Source organism: Macrobrachium nipponense, chromosome 6 (assembly GCF_015104395.2).
Source record: "Macrobrachium nipponense isolate FS-2020 chromosome 6, ASM1510439v2, whole genome shotgun sequence".
NCBI lineage: Eukaryota > Metazoa > Arthropoda > Malacostraca > Decapoda > Palaemonidae > Macrobrachium > Macrobrachium nipponense.
Genome location: NC_061108.1, coordinates 35,531,620 through 35,556,076, shown reverse-complemented (window position 1 = coordinate 35,556,076; position 24,457 = coordinate 35,531,620). Strand labels below are relative to the sequence as shown.

The 24,457-nt window shown below is 36.9% G+C and overlaps 2 protein-coding genes across 3 annotated transcripts in view; both read right to left on the bottom strand.

The window, feature by feature from the left end:
• Positions 1-13,006, bottom strand: part of LOC135216719 (putative neural-cadherin 2) — a 90,241-nt gene extending 77,235 nt beyond the window's left edge. Inside the window, exons 1-2 of the mRNA XM_064252179.1 lie at positions 11,896-13,006; positions 2,662-2,895 (exon numbers count right to left, since the gene is read on the bottom strand). Coding sequence (XP_064108249.1) covers positions 2,662-2,895; positions 11,896-13,006 — 1,345 coding nt within the window. The remainder of the gene's footprint in view (positions 1-2,661; positions 2,896-11,895) is intronic.
• A 426-nt stretch (positions 13,007-13,432) lies between these two features.
• LOC135216720 (protocadherin Fat 3-like) overlaps positions 13,433-24,457 on the bottom strand; it is a 750,169-nt gene continuing 739,144 nt past the window's right edge. For both annotated transcript variants that reach the window (XM_064252180.1, XM_064252181.1), the window contains 4 exons: positions 20,842-20,957; positions 15,235-15,399; positions 14,506-14,643; positions 13,433-14,254 (listed from right to left, as the gene is read on the bottom strand). In XM_064252180.1, the coding sequence (XP_064108250.1) occupies positions 13,433-14,254; positions 14,506-14,643; positions 15,235-15,399; positions 20,842-20,957 (1,241 nt within the window). The remainder of the gene's footprint in view (positions 14,255-14,505; positions 14,644-15,234; positions 15,400-20,841; positions 20,958-24,457) is intronic.

The following is a 24,457-nucleotide window of genomic DNA, read 5'->3' as shown; positions in this document are numbered from 1 at the left end:
ATATATATATATATAATATATATATACACGTATATGTGTGTGTGTGCATAACGATGAAGGACAGAGAGACAGATTATTCATAACAGATGAAAATCATTATGCAAGACCTTAGAAATACATTCACTGCCTAGATGAGTAATCCCCAGGCGGGGGACTCTAAGCCCCAGCATAACCTAGAAGAGAAATGTAATTTATAAAGATTCTATGTCTCATCTGGTATGCAGGGGGATTAGTCTCCTTAACGTGAAACTCCTCTGGGCGTCATTTTTCACCAATGCTGAATTAATGTTGGGCAATTAGAGCCTTAAACGTTCAAGCGAAGCTGAAATGCATTACTACCTTCAATTATTTCACCTGTTTTTTTTATTTATTTGTATTTTTACCAATTTATTAATAAATTTTACTTTTCTAACAACTGACCTTCTCTGTCTCTCTCTCTCTCTCTCTCTCTCTCTCTCTCTCTCTCTCTATTTCCTATCATCTTCTGTAACTTCTTTCGGACGAGCACCATATGCACTGGAAGATTGGATTTGTAGGCTTGCTTGCTCCATATGAATAGAGCTGATCCTCATAATAATAATAATAATAATAATAATAATAATAATAATAATAATAATAATATAATAATAATAATAATAATAATAATGTCTACTACGTAACAGCATGAAATAAAGGATTAAGCGTATTCGTATGCTTTAATGTTAATAGAATTATAGGGGAAAAAATATCGTCTGCAATAAAGTTATTCTCTCTCTCTCTCTCTCTCTCTCTCTCTCTCTCTCTCCTTAACCACTACAATATGTGTCGTGGGTTCCGCCTGGAATGGCAACCACTTCACATCTGAAATGTTTTACAGATTATGTTTTCTGTTTCGTTCCGCGATGTCGCCCGAGGAGCTCTCATTTATGCGAGACTTATTTTTCTCTTTTATTCGTAGCAAATTTCGTGAAGGAAAAATAAGGTTGAATTTATATTTTCCGAGTCGTTTTACTTCTCAATGTTTACGCGCAGGTGCGCAAAATAAAAGAAGTGCACGATCAGATTATCCTGTGTATGGGAGTTTGATTCATTTTTAATCAGGGATGCAAAAGTCCACGTTTTATGAGGAACACAAGAGGAAAAGAAATCTTAAAACTTTGTAGGGAAACTGAATGTAAATCTAAGTGGATATTTACTGGCTTTACATTTCCGCGGGTATTTTGCTTTCGATTTCAAGTAATAAGATTGAAAATAAAGTTTGAAAATAAAGTGATTGGCATTGTTCTTGCTTTTCATTCAAAAACATAAACTGCGTACTAAGCTTACAGATAGCACATCAGATATAATTAATGGAATAAATCAAGCCGAAGGAAATATGCGAATAATATTTTTATAAAAATACGTCATAATCAACTTAAAGTTATTACTTATTATTTGAATACAGTATGATAGAGCAGTTCTCCCAGCATTTGAGACAAGACTTCTCTATTTACTTGGTTCATTTTAAAAGCGTTACCGAAGAACACACATAAAAATATGCACTAGCACGCAAGAACGCATTCGCATTATTCACATCCAAAATGTACGAAGGTAAATAAAATCTACGACAAAAACTTTTGGGCTGCCTTTTGAAATAATTTTTTAAAAAAAGGGGCAAAACGATTTAGCCTCTCCACATACGTTTGGCATTACATAACCTACCATTTTCCAGGGCGATAATCCAACTCACAGCAACAAAAAACTCACATCTGTCATGTTCAGCTACTGAGCTGTGAGGTTTATTGCGTCACACCTCCCGCCCAATACTTTTTCTTATGCCGTCATAAATCTCATGGCGCTCCTTATCGTATATTGGTAAGGGCGCGGTGAAATACGGGGGCTTAGGATTAAAGCTTCACCATACGCCCTTGGTTGTGAATTTCTCTCGCAGCGAATTTCGGAAAAGATGGTATGAGAAAAGTCTTTCCCTTTCAAGTTGGCACTAAAAATGTGACGATTCTTTACTGCACTTCTGTAATATCACAGCAGGGCAGATTTTATGACAGGTTATTCATATGTTCGTCGACACAGACTGGAACTAAAAACAATTTGAAATATCATGAAAACATTAAGAAGAACATTTTTTTAGCAAAACATTTAAGCAATTCTCTCCTACCATTTATATAATAAGCAGAATCCATACACAAAACAGACAGACACACACACATATATAAATATAATGAATTTTTATCACATCACCGTGATTCATATACATGCATGATGCTACGAGTGTCCTTTAAAAACCAATTCGGTCTACCTCGGAATTAATATATTTTCATTATGTTAACCAAAGGGGAGATTTTTAGTTGATAATATTTTCGTCCTCTCGTGGATTAGAACCAGCGCCCAGCGGACAGAGGAGAAATCAGGACTTCAGGAACGTTGGATGATAAAGGACATTTGTAGCTTACTGCATGTATGTATATATATATATATATATATATATATATATATATATATATATATATATTATATATATATATATATATACATACATAACAAATAAATTCTTCTGTTAAAACAGGATACGTCTCAAGTGTAAACCAGAATGTTTTAATGAATCTTTTATACTTGAGAGATACACACACACATTTATCGAAATGATCCCCGACTGTAAGTATGGCGCAGCATTACTCAACCGACCTTTGAGTCCTCCCCCATCGGCAGCCACCACTTGAATATGGTACTCGGGCGTGGTTTCCCTGTCCAGGCAGCAGAGGGCGGTCGTCACCAGCCCGGAGTGAGGATGCACGCTGAAGATGGCCTCTCCGGACTTGTCGTGGATGACGTTCTTCTCGATGGCGTAGGTGATGCGAGCGTTGGTGCCTTCGGTGGCGTCGTCAGCGTCCCAGGCAGATACTTCGGCCACCGACAGGTCTGCGAAGAAGGCAACAGCGGGAAATAAGACTTTGACTTTCGGGTGAAAAAGGACGAGACCTATTATGCTCCAGATGAAAGACTTCTCGATGGCATTATAGGAAGCTCACTAATTGTTTCACTTTAATGGACAATGTTTCTTTAAATGTAATAAGACATCTGTGTTCTTTTGAATGCAACCTGTGTTCTTTTGAATATATACGACACCTGTGTTTCTTTTTTTGAATGCCAACCTGTGTTCTTTTGAATATAATATGACATCTGTGTTTTTTTGAATGCAATATGACATCTGTGTTCTTTTCAATGTAATCTGTGTACTTTTAAATGTAATATGACATCTGTGTTCTTTTCACTGTAATATGTGTTCTTTCGAATGTAATATGACATCTGTGTTCTTTTGAATGTACCTATGTGTATGTAAATTACATATATATATATATATATATATTATATCTATAATAATATACATATATATATATATATTATATATATGTATATATATATAATTATAATAGGTTATAATAATTAGGCTATATATATAGAGATAGTTATATATAATAAATATACATGATGTTTGTGGTGTGTATATTAGGATAGATATTGAGTGATGATATGGATACTTATAATATAATAATATATATACTATATATATATATATATTATATATTATATATATATATATATATATATTATAGGATATATATGTTTGTGTGTGTATATTATATGATATGATATGATATGAGTTCTATATATATATATATATATATATAGATATATATATATATATATATATATATATACGTTATATAGTATATATATAAGAATCAGAAAGCCTACGTATTTTTCACCAGAAATCGACACACGAAACTTATTCGATGCAGAACAGCAATTGAATTTAACAAGTATATATATATATATATATATATATATATATATATATATATATATATATATATATATACGAGTCAATCTCCACCCTCTTTGATGTCATTGATGTTTACCGCCTATTGTATTTATTTCCAAATGATAAGTCATATGCAGAAATTATGCATGATAAATTCGTAGAGTAACTAAGTCTACGGGCATAACCAGCCCCGTTTCACGGGCAAAAGTAGCTACGTTTCAGGAAGCCCTTCTCACTCCCACCCCCTTCGGAGGGGGGGAGGTAGGATGAAACCCCATTACAAAAACACAAACGTATTCTAATGAAAATGTTGTGTCAATTTCAAAGCAATCGGCGAAGAACTTTTGGAGATTTAAGATTTTGAACAAATGAACATTTACATTTTTATTTATATAGATATATGGATATATAATATATACATATAAATACATACAACATACACACACACACACATACACATAAACACACACACACACACACACACACACATATATATATATATATATATATATATATATATATATATATATATATATATATATATATATATATATATATATATAAAGGATAGACAACTGAAGGTGTCCTCAACATTAAACCAATAGTGAAATTCTGGCAGTTTCAATGACCTGATCTTTCTCATTTGTCTTTTTTTTTTTCTTAACAGTTTTTATGTTTTGTATTTAATGGACTGCATTGATATGCTGAAGTGTCGGACCAGCGATGCCTTTGAGGCGAACCAGAAAGTCTTCGGAGATTCTAGAGGCTTCCGAAAGACATAAAAAACGGCATGATACTCAGGCTTTCCCGGAGTGTCTCCATGCAAGTATGTCTGTCTGTCTGAAGCCTGGTATCGGAGATAAAGGCTGGGAATACCAGTTTTGAGCCACAGGCAACCTCTAGCATGGTAAGTTAATGCCTTTATCATCGAAACTGGATTTCTGTCCACCTATTTGGTGCTGGCCTAACCTAGGCCTCCTTAAGAAACTCTATTGCACTTGGGCCAAAAGGCTGTGAATACCAGTTTTGAGCCACAGGCAACCTCTAGCATGGTAAGTTAATGCCTCTGTCATCGAAACTGGATTTCTGCCCACCTTATTGGGTGCTGGCATAAGGCCAGCTTAATCCCTCACTGTTAAGAGTTGGCAGCTGCTGCATCTCCCTGCAAGACTGATTTGGTCTTGGTCTTTGATGTAAGGGAGGGAGGGAAGGGGGGTCGTGGGTGCCGCGTACTTCCCTATTCTCAAAATAGGGAAAGGCAAAACCCACCTGATGAGCCCTTTGGCAAAGGCAAAACCTCCTAACAAATTAAACATCATTGCATTACTTAAGGTCTTTGCAGTGACCCTTCAGCCTCAAACTCCAGCCCCCTTTCGTTTCTTTTATTGTACCTTCATTTGTATTGTCTTCCTTCCATCTTATTGTCCACCCTCTCGATACAACTGATTCATTGTGCTTCAACTGGTTTGAGGTTTTCCCCCTGTTACACCTTTCAGATCTTTTCACTGTCCATTTCTGTTTCATCGCTGACTGGCCTTAGTTGTCCCAGTGCTTGGTATGTGTGCCAAAATCCTATAAAAAAAAAGTTAAGTATATCTTAGTTTTACCAGACCACTGAGCTGATTAACAGCTCTCCTAGGGCTGGCCCGAAGGATTAGATATTTTTACGTGGCTAGGAACCAATTGGTTACCTAGCAAACGGGACCTACAGCTTATGTGGGATCCGAACCACACTCATATCGAGAAATGAACTTCTATCACCAGAAATAAATCTCTCTGATTCCCGCGTTGACGAGCCGGGAATCGAACCTGGGACCACCGGATTGGCAGCCCAGCTCGAAAACCACTCGTCCCAGCGTGGAACTGCCAAAATCCTATAAATCATACATATACATACATATGTAAATATGGCATCTGTGTTCTTTTGAATGTAATTCTTTAATAATTTTCTTTATACTAACTAATTTACAGTAATTATACATGTTACGTAAATACGTGAAACAGCAATTTCACGAAATCCCTTGGGAATCTGTGAAATGACCAATTTGTTGCGGAAGGTTTGACCCCCAAGGTCTAGTACTAAACATGGCGCAACAACGATTCATCTACAATGTTTCGCCGTGTTTAATACTATCCCAGGGGGTGTCGAATGTGTTTCGGCGTGTTTAATACTAGCCCAGGGGACGTCAAATGTTTTTCACCGTGTTTAATACTAGTCCAGGGGGTGTCAAATGTGTTTCGGCGTGTTTAATACTACCCCAGGGGATGTCAAATGTGTTTTCACCGTGTTTAATACTAGTCCAGGGGGTGTCAAATGTGTTTTGGCGTGTTTAATACTAGTCCAAGGGGAGTCAAATGTGTTTTGCCGTCTTTAATACTACCCCAGGGGACGTCAAATGTTTTTCACCGTGTTTAATACTAGTCCAGGAGGAGTCAAATGTGTTTTACCGTGTTTAATACTAGTCCAGGGGGAGTCAAATATGTTTCTCCATGTTTAATATTAGTCCAGGGGGAGTCAAATGTGTTTCTCCATGTTTAATGCTAGTCCAGGAGGAGTCAAATGTATTTCACCGTGTTTAATACTAGTCCAGGGGGAGTCAAATGTGTTTCTCCATGTTTAATACTAGTCCAGGAGGAGTCAAATGTGTTTCACCGTGTTTAATACTAGTCCAGGGGGAGTCAAATGTGTTTCTCCATGTTTAATACTAGTCCAGGAGGAGTCAAATGCGTTTCACCGTGTTTAATACTAGCCCAGGGGGTGTCAAATGTGTTTCGCCATGTTTAGTACTAGCCCAGGGGGAGTCAAATGTATTTCGCCGTGTTTAGTACTAAGCCAGGGGGAGTCAAATGTATTTCGCCGTGTTTAGTACTAGCCAGGGGGAGTCAAATGTATTTTGCCGTGTTTAGTACTAGCCAGGGGGAGTCAAATGTATTTCGCCATGTTTAGTACTAGCCAGGGGGAGTCAAATGTGTTTCTCCATGTTTAATACTAGTCCAGGGGGAGTCAAATGTGTTTCTCCATGTTTAATACTAGTCCAGGGGGAGTCAAATGTGTTTCACCGTGTTTAATACTACCCCAGGGGGTGTCAAATGTGTTTCGCCATGTTTAGTACTAGCCCAGGGGGAGTCAAATGTATTTCGCCGTGTTTAATACTAGTCCAGGGGGAGTCAAATGTATTTCGCCGTGTTTAATACTAAAGCCAGGGGGAGTCAATGTATTTTGCCGTGTTTAATACTAGCCAGGGGAGTCAAATGTATTTTCGCCATGTTTAGTACTAGCCAGGGCGAGTCCAACATGTGTTTTCTCCATGTTTAATACTAGATCCAGGGGGAGTCAAATGCTGTTTCTTTTCCATGTTTTAATACTAGCTCAGGGGGCACCGTCAAATTTGTGTTTCACCGTGTTTAATACTACCCCGGGGGTGTTCCCCATGTGTTTCCGCCTGGGGGATAAAAGTCAAACTAGCCCAGGGGGAGTCCAAATGTATTTCGCCGTGTTTAGTACTAGCCAGGGGGAGTCAAAATGTATTTTCGCCGGTTTAGTACTAGCCAGGGGGAGTCAAATGTATTTTGCCGTGTTTTTAGTACTAGCCAGGGGGAGTCAAAATGTATTTCGCCATGTTTAGTACTAGCCAGGGGAGTCAAATGTATTTCCGCCGTGTTTAGTCACTTTTAGCCCAGGGGGAGTCAAATGTATTTCGCCGTGTTAGTACTAGCCAGGGGGAGTCCAAATGTATTTCGCGTGTATTTAGTACTACGCAGGGAGGGAGTCAAATGTATTTCGCCGTGTTTAGTACTAGCCAGGGGGAGTCAAATGTATTTCGCCGTGTTTAGTACTAGCCAGGGGGAGTCAAATGTATTTCGCCGTGTTTAGTACTAGCCAGGGGGAGTCAAATGTATTTCGCCGTGTTTAGTACTAGCCAGGGGGAGTCAAATGTATTTCGCCGTGTTTAGTACTGAAAGAGCCGTCAGTATTTCGCCTGTTTTAGTACTGCCAGGGGGAGTCAAATATGTTATTTCGCGCGTGTGTTTAGTACTAGCCAGGGGAGTCAAATGTATTCGCCATGTTTAGTACTAGCCAGGGGGAGTCAAATGTATTATCGCCGAGTGTTTAGTACTAGCCAGGGGGAGTCAAATGTATTTCGCCATGTTTGAGTACTAGCCAGGGGGAGTCAAATGTATTTCGCCGTGTTTAGTACTAGCCAGGGGGAGTCAAATGTATTTCGCCGCCATGTTTAGTACTAGCCAGGGGGAGTCAAATGTATTTCGCCATGTTTAGTACTAGCCCAGGGGGAGTCAAATGTATTTCGCCGTGTTTAGTACTAGCCAGGGGGAGTCAAATGTATTTCGCCGTGTTTAGTACTAGCCAGGGGGAGTCAAATGTATTTCGCCGTGTTTAGTACTAGCCCAGGGGGAGTCAAATGTATTTGCCGTGTAGTACTACCAGGGGGAGTCAAATGTATTTCGCCGTTTAGTACTAGCCCAGGGGGAGTCAAATGTATTTCGCCGTGTTTAGTACTAGCCGGGGAGTCAAATGTCGCCGTGTAGTACTAGCCACCGTGTCAAAGTATTTCGCCGTGTTTAGTACCTAGCCAGGGGGAGTCAAATGTATTTCGCCGTGTTTAATACTAGCCCAGGGGGAGTCAAATGTATTTCCCCGCGTTTAATACTAGCCCAGGGGGTGTCTAATGTGTTTCGCCGTGTTTAGTACTAGCTCCTGGGGAATCCAACGCAATTAAGGGCATCTGATCACTTAGGGGCTAGCACTAAACCTCCCTTGATTTCACATATTTACTGCTTTGAAAATATGACCTACTTTCAGATAGGGAAACAATATTAAAAGGACCGTCATGTAACGGGTGCAAGCGCTGTATGTAAGTAGCAATAAAAAACGGAAAACCAGCTATTCAGTATTCTCTGTCTATACATATGTCTTCCTGTCTGCTCTCATACCAAATAAGATTAACGAAATCCTTTTCCCGACAACTTGGAAAAGATTATTGCTGAGTAATCGACCAGTACGAGGTCAGGAAGGAGGTCTGCAATAACAATGAAGGGGGACATCCCAGGGGGGAAGAAATTCTTTTGGAAGAATTTCTACCCTTCTCGTGCGAGAGATATTGGTAACTTCGCCAACTAGCTTTATTCTCTGATAATAATATAGTAAATATATATATACATTTGAATTTTTATCAGATCACCGCGATTCATATACATACATCGAGCTAATGCAAAGTTAAAGTTCGAGTACGGTTTTCGTAATGAGCTGCCCTTAGGCCAATTATAAAACGATACAAAATTCTAAAAACTGGAACAGCAGCAATTAAACCCGTGCCGACATTTTTTTTTAAACCCTAATGGAACAAACGGGCATGTCTTTTACAACACAAATGTTCTCATTTCATCCGATATTAAAATCTATTTTGCTTCATTTAGATTTCAGTTGGACAGTTTTTTTCCTTTTATTTTGCCTATCCTAGGAACAGTCATTACAAAAATGAGCTCAGTCTCTTTTAGAATGAGTGATTCTTGTACTAATAGCAGAGCCATTTTTGTAATCAATACTTTCACCTTTTATTCTATGGCGCTTTATATATTTTATAACTGTTAGTTTTATAACCAACACTTTCATCTTTTATTCTAAAGCTCTATATATTTTTTAAGTTACCGTCCTTGCATACATTTACAATGAAACACACATACCATAATTTTGTCAAAAATGTCATAAGTCGTGCTTATTGATGGAAAACAGTGGTTATAACTTGAGTGGTTCGCTAAACTTTCGTCAATTACTCTCTTTTTGTCACGAAAATAGTCTGAAATATAATTTCTTTCAATACTACGTTAATTCATAAAATTCCTTTGAACATCCAGGAATTCAGCTCTATCTTCATTTACCACAGCCTCTGTATGATGTCACTTTTAACCTACCGATTTCGCTGAAGCTCATATATATTTTGCCGTCAATAAAAGACTTTTTATTCGTGAGCCTTGGAACCCTTTTGAAACATTCAGTCTCCTGTGAAAATATTCCCAAACAATATCCGAAATATTCTTGCTCAGTTATTCTCCATAACTTATTTAAATTAGAAGGGAAAATATTTACTCTTTGAGAGTCAATTTTTCATAGATCCATCATTCAGTGCCCAAATAGTTGCAAAATGCAGCTGAATAAATTTCTGACCACAATCATTTTCTCGACTGCTTTTTCCCTCGCAATAGGAAACTTATTCTCAATTCCCTTTCATTCCAGACTTAATATTTGATTCGTCATGCACACACGACTCTCCCGCTCTATTTTCGTAGAAACGCATCTTTCTTCACATTAAAGTTCACAAGAATTCAGTGATGCAATTTAATGCTACGGTTAGTATTTGCCTCACGTGACGGACGGGTGTCCTCAGCGAACGGGGAGGCTCTGTTCAGTAACAGATTGTGCTCTCTTGACTTAGATAACGAATTATATACCCTACAATCAGTTGGCTGAGGTGGGTCGTCACCGAAGTGGGAAAGGGTATTTGGCTAGCGTCCATTTTCCAAAAGATTTACTAAGAGAAGGAAGGCTAACACAGTCAGAAGTCCCCCTTTTCTCAGATGGGAAGAGGTCAGGGTAAAAGTTATTACACACACAGTAATAATATATATATATAATATATATATATATATATATATATATATATATATATATATATAATATATATATATATATATATATACACATATCTGTGTATGTGCATTCTTCTACCATGAAAAGCAAAAGCAAGGACCAACTGGAATTTAGTTGTACTTCAGGGTGTCAGTTTATAATGAAAAATCTGCGATGAAAAATTCAGCTGTTACATCTCTTTCATATGCTTCAGAAAATGAATTCGCGCAAACATATAAAACTACATTGTTGTAAAGCCTCTCCGAAAACGTTTCTCAAAAATAAAGAGTTAGAGAAGCCTTTTTTTAAAGAGCAGTATATAATGGCACAAGAAAGAAGGGTTTATGAAGTTAAAAAGTAAGTTTTCTTCAGAACAAAACTTCAAAGCCAGTTTTTCTAAAATCTCGAGGTAGATAAAATCCCAAGTAAAACTGGTGCTGAAACTTAAGACTACGGCAGCCGTGAAGTGGGAATCGAGTGAAAGGGACGAGAGAAAGAGTAGCAGGGGACTCGTTTCAAAAGACAAAAAAAACTCTCATATCGGAAAGGGTTTGAATCCAGCGCCCGGTTTCAAATGGCTGGCCAACTTTAATCCTCTCGTAGTATTTTCCGGTTTCGAAAGTTTCCCAGAGAAGCAAAATAAGAATGATAAATTCGTTAGTCTTTGCAAGGGTTTTTTTTTTTTTTTTTTTTTTGTGAAACTGAATCTTTAAGAAAAATATCCGAAAAGCAGTAAAGTTTTGCGGAATCCCCGTCCCTGATAGATTGGGATTCTCTAAAATAAGGCTGCCAGCTGGGCTGGATGTGGCTGTATAGTTTACACCAAAACATATTTGTAATTTTTACTTTGTTAATCGTGTTTGAATTCATCAGAGAATAGTAGTTGTTCGAAAAATAAATAATTCAAAGACAGCAAAGAGATAACTTTTAATTACAGTAGAACTGTAGCTGCGTGTCTGTTGGAAAGAGACTGGGGTTTCATAAGGTATTATTCTTCAGCTTCAGTCAAACTGTGGCATAATACGACAGTTTTTTAATGTCTTCAATGAAATCGTTCGTAATGTTGTCAAGATATGTTAAGATTGATAATGAAGGAACAGATAGATTGATACGTTCGCATCTAAAATTTTACTGAAATAGTTCTATTTATGTAAGAAATTGAGATACTTTACTAAAAATTATTCCCATGAAGATAAAATGTTTTTTTTCCCTAGACGTTAACTGCAATGGTAAATGCACAATCTAATGAGTGCCCACTAGTAATTTTTGCACATGTCAGTTTTTTCTTTTTTTCTTTTTTGTCACCTGCTAATAGATAAAAATTGTGCTTTCCATGCTGAAGAACTATAAAATACATTTTGTATTATTACATTTCAACTGAATTATCTGCCAAACTAAGAAATTACATAAGTAAAAATGACCAAACTTAGAGAGAATATGATCAACTCACCTACTGGTCCATTTTCCTGCACTTCTCCAAACATCGTCACGTTGGGGAAGATAGGCGCGTTGTCATTAATATCCTTGACAATGACTGTCACAAGGATCTCCACCTCATGGACCGGGTTGTCCTTGCGATTCCCTGTCTCATCGGTCACCGAGCCACTGACCTGGGGCGCCTCGTAGCATTCTTCCTCATCTAAGTCAAACATATCGAAAGGAGATTCCACTATGGTATCTCTGGCCCCTCTCGAGAGCCAGCCTTTGCCTCTTGGCCTCTTCAATACCCATTTGCTCTCTCGCTTTCTGACACCTGGCTTCCTGTAACTTTGACTGCTGGATCTGATCCGTCGATTTCTTGTGACTAAAGCAGGGAGAAAGTTTTTAGTCTTGGGTGAAGAAATATTTCTTTTACCAAGAGAGCTTCGGTGTTTATTGTTTGGATGTGCTCTCGTTTTCTGTGATAATGTACCACGAGCTTCTCTGAGCGCAAAACCTCCCATGGGAGTCTCAAGTAGCTTTGGTGATGCTGAGGGCTTTGAAAAGTTTAACTCAAGATTATGAGAGTATTCATCAAATGTAGTTGAATTTGCAGTAACACCTGTGGAATGTAGGCCACTGTTAGCAATGACCCCTTCTCTCACCGGGTCAATCTTACTCTTGGGAGATAAAATTGTAGAGGGTTTTTTGGTGTCATTACTTAATGAAAATGACATCGAAGAAGTAGCTTCTCTAGATATTGTGGAGTGGACGGGGAAACTTTCAATTTTCTTTTCCTTCATGTCATTTAAATGATCATATCTGAATTGGTCTCCAGATTCTTGCATACTTCCTAACTTATGCACTGTGCTAGAAGATGACGCTTTAGATTCTATGAACTCTTGAATAACGGAGGGGCTTTCATATGGCATACTACTGCTTTTGCGTTTTGTTTGAAATACCCCATCAGGAGACCTCTTGGCCTTTTTCACAAAGCGGGACTCTTGTCTCAGCTGTCCATCATCGGGGCTTTCGATTACTTCCATATCTGAGGTCGAAGGTTTAAAATTGGCATTTCTCGAAATATGGGGCATTCTTGAATTTGTCAAGTGAAATGAGGTAGTTAGGTGACTCATCTGCATGGCTCTCAATTGTACGCTTTGTTTCGTCACTGAATTTAATTCTTGTCTTAAGACTGTTACTCCATGAGGACTGGCTGTTCTTTCTGATTTCGTTCGTACCTTTCACTTCAGGAATCAGGTCACATGTGGAAAACTGACCTTTGCAGGTACTGTCACCTTTCTGGAGAAGTCGTCTAGATTTAGAGTTTTTATGATGACCTTCCCTATCACCTACCCAAATCTCTTTCACATTTCCTTTGTTACTTGTTGGGTCTGTACTCTGGTTTTTGATAGCTGCAAGAGAGCTTAATCTTGAATTCGATAATTTCCTGATCTGTTCGAGGGTTTGCCCTTCACCACTCGCTCTTGAAGTGTCTTGCGATGAAACCATGAACTCTTCATATTTTGATTTACTGAGTGAAATTCTGTCTTTCATTCCTTGTTCGTCTAAACCTCTCCCTTTGTTGTATTTTGAAATTTCGCTCCTTGTCCATCTGCTGTTCTCCTGTTGGTGGAGTCACTGAGGGCGTCTCTTAACCGGTTAACGTGCCTGGTATGATCATCAGCATTGGGTCTCCTGTCGCTGAAACTCGATTCCGTTTCTTCATCACCGTCACTCTCTCTTACTTTGGATTCAGGTCTGCTGACCCATTTATCTATCCTTTTATCGTCTCTCAATCTCTTAGGGAGCTCCCAGCTGTTTTGATGCGAGTTTTCCTCATTCTTGTAATTGTATACAGACTTGGGAATACCAAACCTAGCTTGGTCATTCCAGGATAGCTGTTTGGTATCTTTATAACTTATTTCCTGGAATTTCCAAAAGTGCTGTGTGTACGGGTGTTGCCTGTCATTCGAATATGTCCAAAATACTGGCCTTGTTTTATATTTATGGTTTCTTTCTCGTGACCAAGCATGTTTTCTTGCACTTGACCCACCATTTTGAAGCGACACAAGCCGATCATACCCATTGCCTTTTGTCTCCCACAGTCTGCTAATTTCATCTTCGTGAACTTTGGAAATGTCCCATTTAAAGCCGCCCTTTTTGTTAGGTTTGGTCACTTCATCGTCTCCTTCAAGAGTATTTTCAATGGGCTGGTCATTTTGAAACTCGTTTTCGTAGTCCCACGATGGCGAGTGATCGCTCGAGTTCAGAGATGTGTTTTTCGTTCCTTTGGGCCGTTTTCCAGCCTTCCAAGGTTCCTGACCATCTTGCACTTTGACTCTCAACTTCCACATTCTTTTCCCATTTGGCGGATCACGGTCGAGGGCCTATCAATCAAGAGTAAGTAACATTCTTTGAAAATAAAACATTGAAACAATCTCATAAAAATATAAGTATTTTATACGGGCCAGGGACTATTACATCAAGTGTAACTTTCATGACATGTGATATTCAAATTATATACTCCTTAAAATGTATATCTTAATTTTCATACGAACATATTAGGGAAACAGGGAAAAGGGGACAAAGGGGCAACAGGGTAAAGGGATAGGAATCCTTAAACTTTGATTTCACTTACTCTCAACTGCAAAAGGTCTCCCGTCCGTGGATGTATCTTAAAGAAGGCATCCTCTGGAGAGTAACCATCAACCCCGTCTCCTCGCAGAGTGAATAAAAGCCCAGATTCGTCCGACTGGTCTGGGTCACTGGCCTCGACCTATAATGAAAGAAAAACCGAATATTGATCCCAGCGACTCACGTCAACGTATTTACAGGTGTTTTGCAGGCACATCAAAAATTAAAGATAAGAAACATAAATAACAAAACATGGACTTTTTTCTTGTAATCACTAGTCGCTTTCTTCAATATTCTACGGTTGCAATAAAGATATTTTTTTTCTTGTTTGACTCTCTGAACTCCTAAAAACGTCCCATTTGAGCAATAGAAGACCTTGAAAGCATTTGATAGAGAAATAAATAAATAACTCGAGAAATGTTCGTAAAAATAAACCTTTCTCGTAGTGCTGTGTAAAATACAATCGGGTCTTACAAACATTCATGTATAAGCCATCTATGAAAGGAAAAAAAACCTACAAACAGATTTACGCACATTGCAAAACTTACCTTTAATCTTTTGTTTACCTGTAATTCATTCCAATCCAACTTTACAACAAAAAAGGGGGTAAAATACAAGAATGACGAATACTAACAGCCATCAAATTTGCAACAAAGGTGATTTACAAGAAACCAAGGAGGATATTGAAGGCCATAATATAAAGAGGCTGACGATACTATTTATCAACACCTACTTTTATAAGAGTGGTTGGGAGGTGCCTATCGTCCTCCTCGATGACGGTGACGTATGGATCTGGATTAGTGAAGACAGGTGGGTTGTCATTCACGTCTGCCACAGCTACCTGCACAATCGTGTGGACCACTTGACCTCCGCCCTCGCCCGAAACTACGAGTTCGTGCTGAAATAGAGTCTCGGAGTAGTTAGTAGAGTTAGTAGCAGGGTTTCTCTCTCTCTCTCTCTCTCTCTCTCTCTCTCTCTCTCTCTCTCTCCTATATATATATATATATATATATATATATATATATATATATATATATATATATTTTTTTTTTTCTAGAACTCCTGTTGTTTCCTTCAAGTGCCAAAGCACATGTGGCTGTAACTTACTAGTAATACTTATAGTAAGTTGCTGATGCTACGTGAGCATTGGCATTATATATATATATCTAATATATTAGGGGAATATATATATATATATATATATATATATATATATATACATATATATACATATATATATATCATATATATATATATATATATATATATATATATATATATATATATATATATATATATATATATATATATATATAGAAAGAGAGAGAGAGAGATTTTATATATATACGTATATATATAAATAAATGTATATGTATATGTATGATATATATGATATAAATTATATATAATATATATATATATATATATATATATATATATATATATATGTTGTGTGCGAATATTCATATGCTTGTCTAAGACTGCTTTCCAGATTCCGTCTTTATATGAGCAGAGGCTATATAAGATCAAAAGAATTGAAACATGCCATGAAAAGGTTTTCTTAATGAGTTCATTAATCGCTGAATGCAAGAAGTCAGTGTTTTCTGATATCTTCCCCTTTTCCATTTTAATTCTGGGAAAAGTTATAACGAACTGGAAAGAAAGAAAAGCCCAAGAAATGACCGAAATGAGCTTCTCGCTTTCACTCTAATATGATCTGCCCGGCGTCTTCGCCAATTTGATTTCCTTATGAATTATTATGTTCCTTCAAAATCATTTCGGTACATAAGGGAGAACTGAGAGGATAGACAAAAATAACATGGGAAAATGTTTAGTGGGAAAAAAATAATGTGCAAGAAATATGACTAAAGGAAATATATTTTCAACCTTGATCACTGCAAAGGGTCATTCATTTATTCATTAATATTTTCTCTAATAATAACATGATTTTTTTAGAACATTTCATAAGCTTTCAGTGAGCATTAAGTATTTTTCCTTGTAGCTAGTACTATATTCTACAAAAAAGGTTTCGTTGCCTGTTCTCTGAAAATCTGGCAGTAATCAAAATGACTCACACTGGCAGATGATATGTTGATAAAAAATATCAGACATTTTCTTGTCTAGAAATTGTCGGTAATTTCTAATAACGATCAATGCTAATATTATAAAATACACTGACTTCCTAAGAGTGACGGCCCTAGAAATGTCAGGTACTATCAGTTAAAAGAGAGAGAACAAATTTTTGTATTACAGAATATCAATCAATGTGAAAAAATATATTAAGCAATCATTGTTTAGTATAATTTATTGACTATCAAGGACTCGTCCATATTAGATGAGAAAACCCTCTCTTCAGGAGTGAAAAAAATATAATTTTGAAGCTGAATTTTCCCAGGAATTATGTATACATCAAATACGTACAGGCAAGGAATGCCCGATCGCCTTACACTTACACAGGGACACACTCAAAAACACAAAAACACTCACGTACGAATTATTGTTTACTGCGATCAAAACAGTATCAGAGTACTAGCAACCCCATCAAAAAAAAAAATAAATAAATAAAAATTATGACCTATACAAAAATTAATTATTTGCTCAAGTTGCTTAAGTCAATAATCAATACGGACTGTATTAATTTGTTTTCATATATTACTCAGCTTTTTAGACAAACTTTCTTTTGTCATGTGATAATGAGGTTAAATATTTACTACATATATATATATATATATATATATATATATATATATATATATATATACATATAATATAATATATAGCACATATAGGGAGAGAGAGAGAGAGAGAGAGAGAGAGAGAGAGAGAGAGAATGTGGCAAGCCAGTCGCCTCCAAAATCAAGTTAAATCAAATGGCAAACTAAGGATAATTCGTGCAATAAAAGGAAATATAAAATGATAATTTAAGTCCTCCTGAGGATAGTTGCTGTCCTCTGCTTCAATGGCAACTCACATAAATAGGTTCCAAAGATTCTGCAATGCGCGTAAAGGAAATAAACGATGGAGAAATTAATGGCGCATTGATAATGAAATTTAAGTTTGCGCGGGTGACGTTTTGTCCACTAACTTCTGTATTTTATGCGCAAATTTCTCGCGAAGAATGATTTCGCCATTTAAAGTGGCGGAATTCTGACCGTACGTCAATTTCGCCCCGTCTTTTCGGATGGCTCAGAACGTTGAAAATTGTCTTTTGTATTATTTCTCGAAAATGTCGTCTTTTGAAAGCGCTCATCCTGACAGAATTGTGTCAAGGAAGGAGGACTTGTATGACAAGTTGAGAGGTTAAATGTGCTTCGAAATACGTCCTAATATTTTATTCCTAGTCATCAAAACCTCAAGGTAAACTTAAAATTATTACAACTTGGTCTTATGCTTCATAACATTAAAATGACTACCGTAAGACTTTGCCTTCAATTTATGTATGCCATTAATTTTTAGTAATATAATATTGATGTGCATAAAATAAAAGGCATTACCGGTGACCTCTTTCTCAACTTTATCATCACCAATTTCAGCAAGAAATTCGATCTTTTGGCAATTTTACAACCAGCTTCGATTACAGTACATCAGACAGCCTTAATATTGTGAAATCGTCTTATTAAATACAACAATTATATATATATATATATATATATATATATATATATATATATATATATATATATATATTCAGGATGATGGAAAGAGGAAAACTAGTACCAGTACATAAAACATCCTTTATTTAGTTGCGACTGCCGGTTTCGGAGTGATTGTCTCCATCACCAGGTTTGATTGTTTGCGATTTAGTGATTTTTCAATCTTTTCTTTCTCTTATTTTTTTTTGTCAAAACTGATGATGGAGACAGCTACTCCGAAACCGGTAGTCGTAACTAAATAAAGGAAGTTTTATATACAAGTACTGGTTTTACTTCTTCTTCTTCCCAGTTTTATCCCTATTCGGGGTCGCCGTTTTTAATGAGTCTTTTCCATCTACCTCTGTCCTGTGTCATTTCCTCCCGTACTCTCTTCTCCCACATATCATCTCTAATGCAATCTCTCCACCTGGTCTTAGGTCTTCCTCTCCTTCGTGTTCCCTCCACCTCCACGTCCATCACTTCTCTTACCATGTGATGCTCTTCTCGTCTCATCAGGTGGCCATACCATCTTAACCTTGCCTCTTGCACTTCCTTTGATGCTTCAGTACCTTTACTGTACCCCTAATATGTTCATTTCTAACCCTGTCCTATTTGGTTACTCCACTCATCCACCTAAGCATCCTCATCTCGGTTACGTCCAACTTTCTGCCCTCTGTTTTCTTTAGTGGTGCTGCTTCCAATCCATATGTCATTGCTGGTCTGACCACTGCCTTGTGCACTCTGCCCTTTAATCTTATAGGGACTCTCCTATCACATATGACACCAGACACCTTCCTCCAGTTGTTCCAACCACACTGAATCCGGTTGTTAATTTCCTCTTCCAAGGTACTTGAATTTTTGGACCCTTTTGATGTTTCCTCCGCCTAATTTGATTGTTGTTTGCTGATCGCCATCCAGTTCGGTTGTCATATATTCTGTCTTTCCTGCTTATCCTTAAACCTCTACTCTCCAAGGCATATATGTATGTATGTATGTATGTATGTATGTATGTATGTATGTATGTATGTATATAAATTCTTATCACATCCCCGTGCTTCATATATATGCAATAAGCTACAAATGTCCTTTAATATCCAATTCACTCGACCTCGGAATTAATATATTTTCTCCTCTGTGCGCTCGTTCGAATCCACGAGAGGACGAAATTATCATCAATAAGAAATTCCCCTTCAGTTAACATATATGAAAATATATTAATTCCGAGGTAGAGCAAACTGGATATTAAAGGACATTTGCAGTTTACTGCATGTATGTGTATATGCGTGTATGCAGGTTTTATAACACGTGCATTAAGAGGAAGCCTCCCATGCACCTGTCACATATATTAAAGCAACTGATTTACTTCCACCACGATTACTGCTTCCAATTCCAGGAATTTAAGTTAATGGTTCCTTGGGAAGGCAATTTCTCTAATCGGTTTTGCTGGGTTCCTGCTGTGGCCTACGAAATGAACGCTGATTTCTTCACTGACACGCAGTGGGCGAGGAAACACAACTTCAGTATCAAGTAATCACCCTCATTAACTATGATGCTGGGTAATCAGCGTCATTAAAGCGAAGACTGGTTAAATATTGCAATATCTCAGGAATACTTAACATGCAACAGGATTCGTCTTGCTAATAAGACAAAGTGGGCGTTATTCATGTTTATATTACTCTTCTTCATCTCCGACATTTAGAATTATATGAAACGAGTAAATTATTTACACTTGGTAAGATCTGGGCTTCATATTATTATTATTATATTAGAGATAGATCACTACACAATTTCTAAACTCTGGCGATTATGCATGAATATTATATGAATTTCATATAAATAGGGCAGTGGTAAAAACTCAAAAGTATTTTTAACCTTAACGATCTCCAGTGACTCCATGGTTAACTATACTCTTCCCTGCATTAGGAAATGCCGGAATCAAAGCTTCTCTTCTCGGCATGTCCAGGGCCTCGCCAGAGACAATAGGAGATGAAAAAACCTGTACTGGACATCTGTAACTCACGGTAATAGCAGTACACGAGCGAACGATTTCCTCCGGTCACGTTTCAGTGGAGAGAACTGGAACTGATGTCTGTTTTTTTTTTTTTTTTTTTTTCTTTAAACACATGACTTATGATCCGATGAAAATTTTATGGACTGTTATCCAACAACATTCTTTTTTTTTTTCCTGGATGTTTTTCCCAGTTTCCCTGCGAGCCATGGAGAAGTATAGAAAAAATACTCTACGTAATGGTCCATTAAAATAACAATTCAAAAGTGATGTGACTGGTAGGAACAGAAAGGAGAAAACATCCAGAGGAAATTGAATACGCTAGATTTGTCACGGGCAGGTTCATATATCATGTTTCTCTCCGGTAGACGTTCCATTTCACCAGGAAAAATATGACAGTTAAGATAAAGAATCGGTTTCTTTATCACATTCCTACGACGGCCATTTGGCCGTGGAGTTGACCTCTGTGAGAGCAAAGATGTGAAGAAATAAGTTAAAGTTTGGCCCCCAGGACCGAAGGAGGCCCCGGGGGTAGTTTGAATTTCATAGGTCGGTTGTTCAGGAAGACCTTTCACAACTCATATGAATAATGCCACCAACCAACTGTTAGTAAATGAAACTCCAGCCACAAAAGATGCAATATCAACTGAAGAGTCTGACGTAGGCTAAGAATGCAGGAGAGAAACGGTTCCTTATTTACCTTATCGTAGAGTTCGTAGTCCAGAGCAGCTGCCAGTGTGATTAGTCCCGTTTTCTGGTCGATGGTAAAAAGGCCATCTCGGTTTCCACCAGTGATGCTGTATCTGATGGAGGCACCTGTAAGAGATAAATATTGACTAAAATTATATTTCTATTTATAGCTTTAATAATTTAACCCCATTTACTAGCAACAATCGCAATCACTCCCGATGGGGATATCATTTTTGGTATGCATTTGCCAGAGAAATGGCCCCTTCTTTAACATCATGCATAGTCATCACTATCTTTTCTTAGAGGGCTTCAAATCAAACCTAATGACTACCACTTGCTTCACATGAAGAGAATAATGTATTGTCATTGAAATAAACGTACACTGCAATAAACTACAACTATAACGAAAGCCTTTGAGGAATGGGGATCTACAAAAAGATGAGAATCTGCTTCAAAGGTTTCTCAGTGTCAAAAGACCAATTCGTCTAATGAGATCTTAACTGGACTGTCTTTGTCTGCGTTTCCGCCTTCTTGTTAACTTTTCATTTGCACCGGCCACTTTCCTCTAATGAGGTCGTTGTTCTGGTCTCGGTGTTTGTGTCCCTTTGAACTTCCCTTGTATCTTCATAAAACTGATAGGATCTAGATATCATAAGTAATGTTTCATCTTGCCACATGTGATGATCATGATGCATTTTCATTAATGCACATCAGAGAAGTCTTGAAAGAAATTTAAGAGAATTTTATCGTCTTGAAAGCATCATGAGACCTTCATCTGAGGCCGAATGGGCCAGGGAATATGTCAGGTCGTGCTTCATCTGTCGCTTTTGACATTACAAACTTAGGCGAATTATATACAATACTTTGATAACTAAACGCATAGAATGGAATAAGAGGTAATATTTGACGTCAGAGTTGAAAGTGTAATATTATAATGCACAAGAAATGCTCCATTCCTTCTCAAATGTGGAGCCAAGAAAGTTCTTTTGTTGAACCATAATTGGTTTCAAAATAATCCTAGCCGCCTTTGATATTACGTTAAATTACCACATGTTTCTCCCATTCAGAGCTGCAGTCTCATTTTAATTTTCTAAGTCGAGTCACAGTTACCGAAATCAAATCACGACTACCGGGAAACGTTATAGCAATGGTGATGTAAACTTATCTCAAAACAATGAAAAAAATATAAACTTTAGAGCTTTCGTAGAACCCCAATATACCATTTCAAACGCAAATTAACTCACGTGGGAGTTGTCTGTTCAAGTACGTGACATCAGCAGCTCGAACTATCTTTAGAGACTTTACAATGTAAATGTCTCTCAAAGGAATTTGTCTCTCCAATTATTTTGATGGCAGAGTCATATTTTGTCATTCAATTTAATTCTGAAAATGTATCACTTAGTCAACTGACATCGTTAACTGATCTATCAGCAACTATCATTAGTTATTGCTGTCAACCAGTTTTGTCAAGTAAATTCCGTTAAGGTATCCTTTGGTCAACTGACATTAACTGATCTGTCAGCAACCATCATTATTTTTGTTAATCTGTTTTGTCAACTTAATACATAGCCTGTAGTCATATGACTGGACTTTAACTGAACTGTCCACAACCATCGTTAATTATGTTTGTCAATAATTTTTTGTCAACTTAATTTAGTTAATGTATCCTTTGGTCAATTGACACTTTCTTGGCCTGTCTTCAACGATCAATTATTACTTTTGTCAACCAATTTTGTCAACTCAATTTTCTTAGTGTATCCTTTGGTCAACTTACATTGCCTTCTTTGTTACTAATTATCTTTTTCCGACCAGATAACTTCATTCTATTTATGTATCCTTTGGTCAACTGACACTGTTTTTTGGTATATCTAAAACCATTGTAAATAATTTTTGTCAACTTAATTCTCTTAATTTATCCCTTGGTCAACTGACATTTGATCTTTGATCAAATTTCATTTAGTATTTTTGTCAACCACTTTTGTCAACTCAATTCTGTAATGTATAGGTCAACAAACATTGGTATCTATTCTGTCTTCAAACCTCGTTCATTCTTTTGTGGCAACCAATTTTGTCAATTTAATTCTAATAATGTATCGTTAGGTAATCTGACATTAGTTCCTAATCTGTTTCCAACCACCATTAATTAATTTTGACAATCACTTTTGTGAACCAATGTTCAGTTACTGTATCCTGTGGCCAACTGACATTGTTTTCTGATATGTCTTCAATCACCAATAACTATTTTTGTAAAATATTTTTGTCAACTTAATTAAGGTAATGACCCTTTTGTCAAATTACATGATTTTCTGTCAAATGACACTGTTTTCTGATCTGTCTGCATCCATCGTTAATTATTTTTGTCAAGCAGCTTTATCAACTTGATTCTCTTAATATCCTTTTAGGGAGCTGACACTGTTAACTGATCTTTCCTTCTGCACCCATCATTAGTCATTATTGTTAACTAGAGTCTTCAACTTAATTCTGGTAAGTTATAAACTGGCATTGCTAAATGATTTGTCTGCAACTATCGCTAACTATTTTTGTTAACCAGATTTGTCCACTTAATTCCGTGAGTGCAACTTTTGGTTAACTGACGTACGTTTCTGATCTGTTTGAAACCACCATTAATTATTTTTGTCAACTTCATTCCGTTAATGTATCCTTTGGTCAACTGACATTGCTGACTGATCTATCAGCAAAATCGTTACTTAATTTTGTCAACCAGTTTGGTAACCTAATTCTGTAATTGTATCATTTGGTCAGCGAACATTGTTAACTGATCTGTCTTGAAACATCACTGATTATTTTTGTCAATCAGTTTTGACAACTTAATTCCGTTAATGTATCGTTTGATCAACTTACATTGTTAACTGAACAGTTTGCAACCATTATTAATTAATTCTGTCAACCAGTTTTGTCAACTTAATTCTGCTCATTTGATGAAACAGAGATTGGAAATGATGAGACCGTATTATTATTATCATGCATAATTCTTGGCTTCTATACAGGAAAAATTAAGTAATCATATAGAAGAATTCATTGTATTATACTTGATTTATATGAGGCTAAAAAAAGCACAGTTTAGAAAATTGAGTTTGCTTCGATGTTTCTCTGAATTCTAAAACAAATCCTAAGTTACCTGTTATGATCACATGTTTCGTTAAGTGTACCAAACTGGGTTTAAAAATTCTGGCCATCTGTGTTACCATAGGTAAATAATTTTTAATAAATGATTCTTAACATAAAAACAATAAGATTCATTTGAATTTGTTACGAACGAAGAGTTAGGAGAGAGAGAGAGAGAGAGAGAGAGAGAGAGAGAGAGAGAGAGAGAGAGAGAGAGAGAGAGAGTTACGAATATTTTCATTAGGGCTTCTTTTTTTTCTTATTATATGATCTTGATCTTTTCATTACATTATCTTGACAGAATATTGGAACCGCTCTCTCTCTCTCTCTCCTCCTCTCTTCCCTTCATCAACTGCCATACACAAAAGTCCAGCAACAATAAGATACGAGTTCACTGCTAAATACAGAGGAGAATAATGGGTTTATAGGAACACGAGGAGACACTCATTCATTCCTCACTAAGATCGGGTCACTTCGCTGACTCACTCGTTTATGAGACG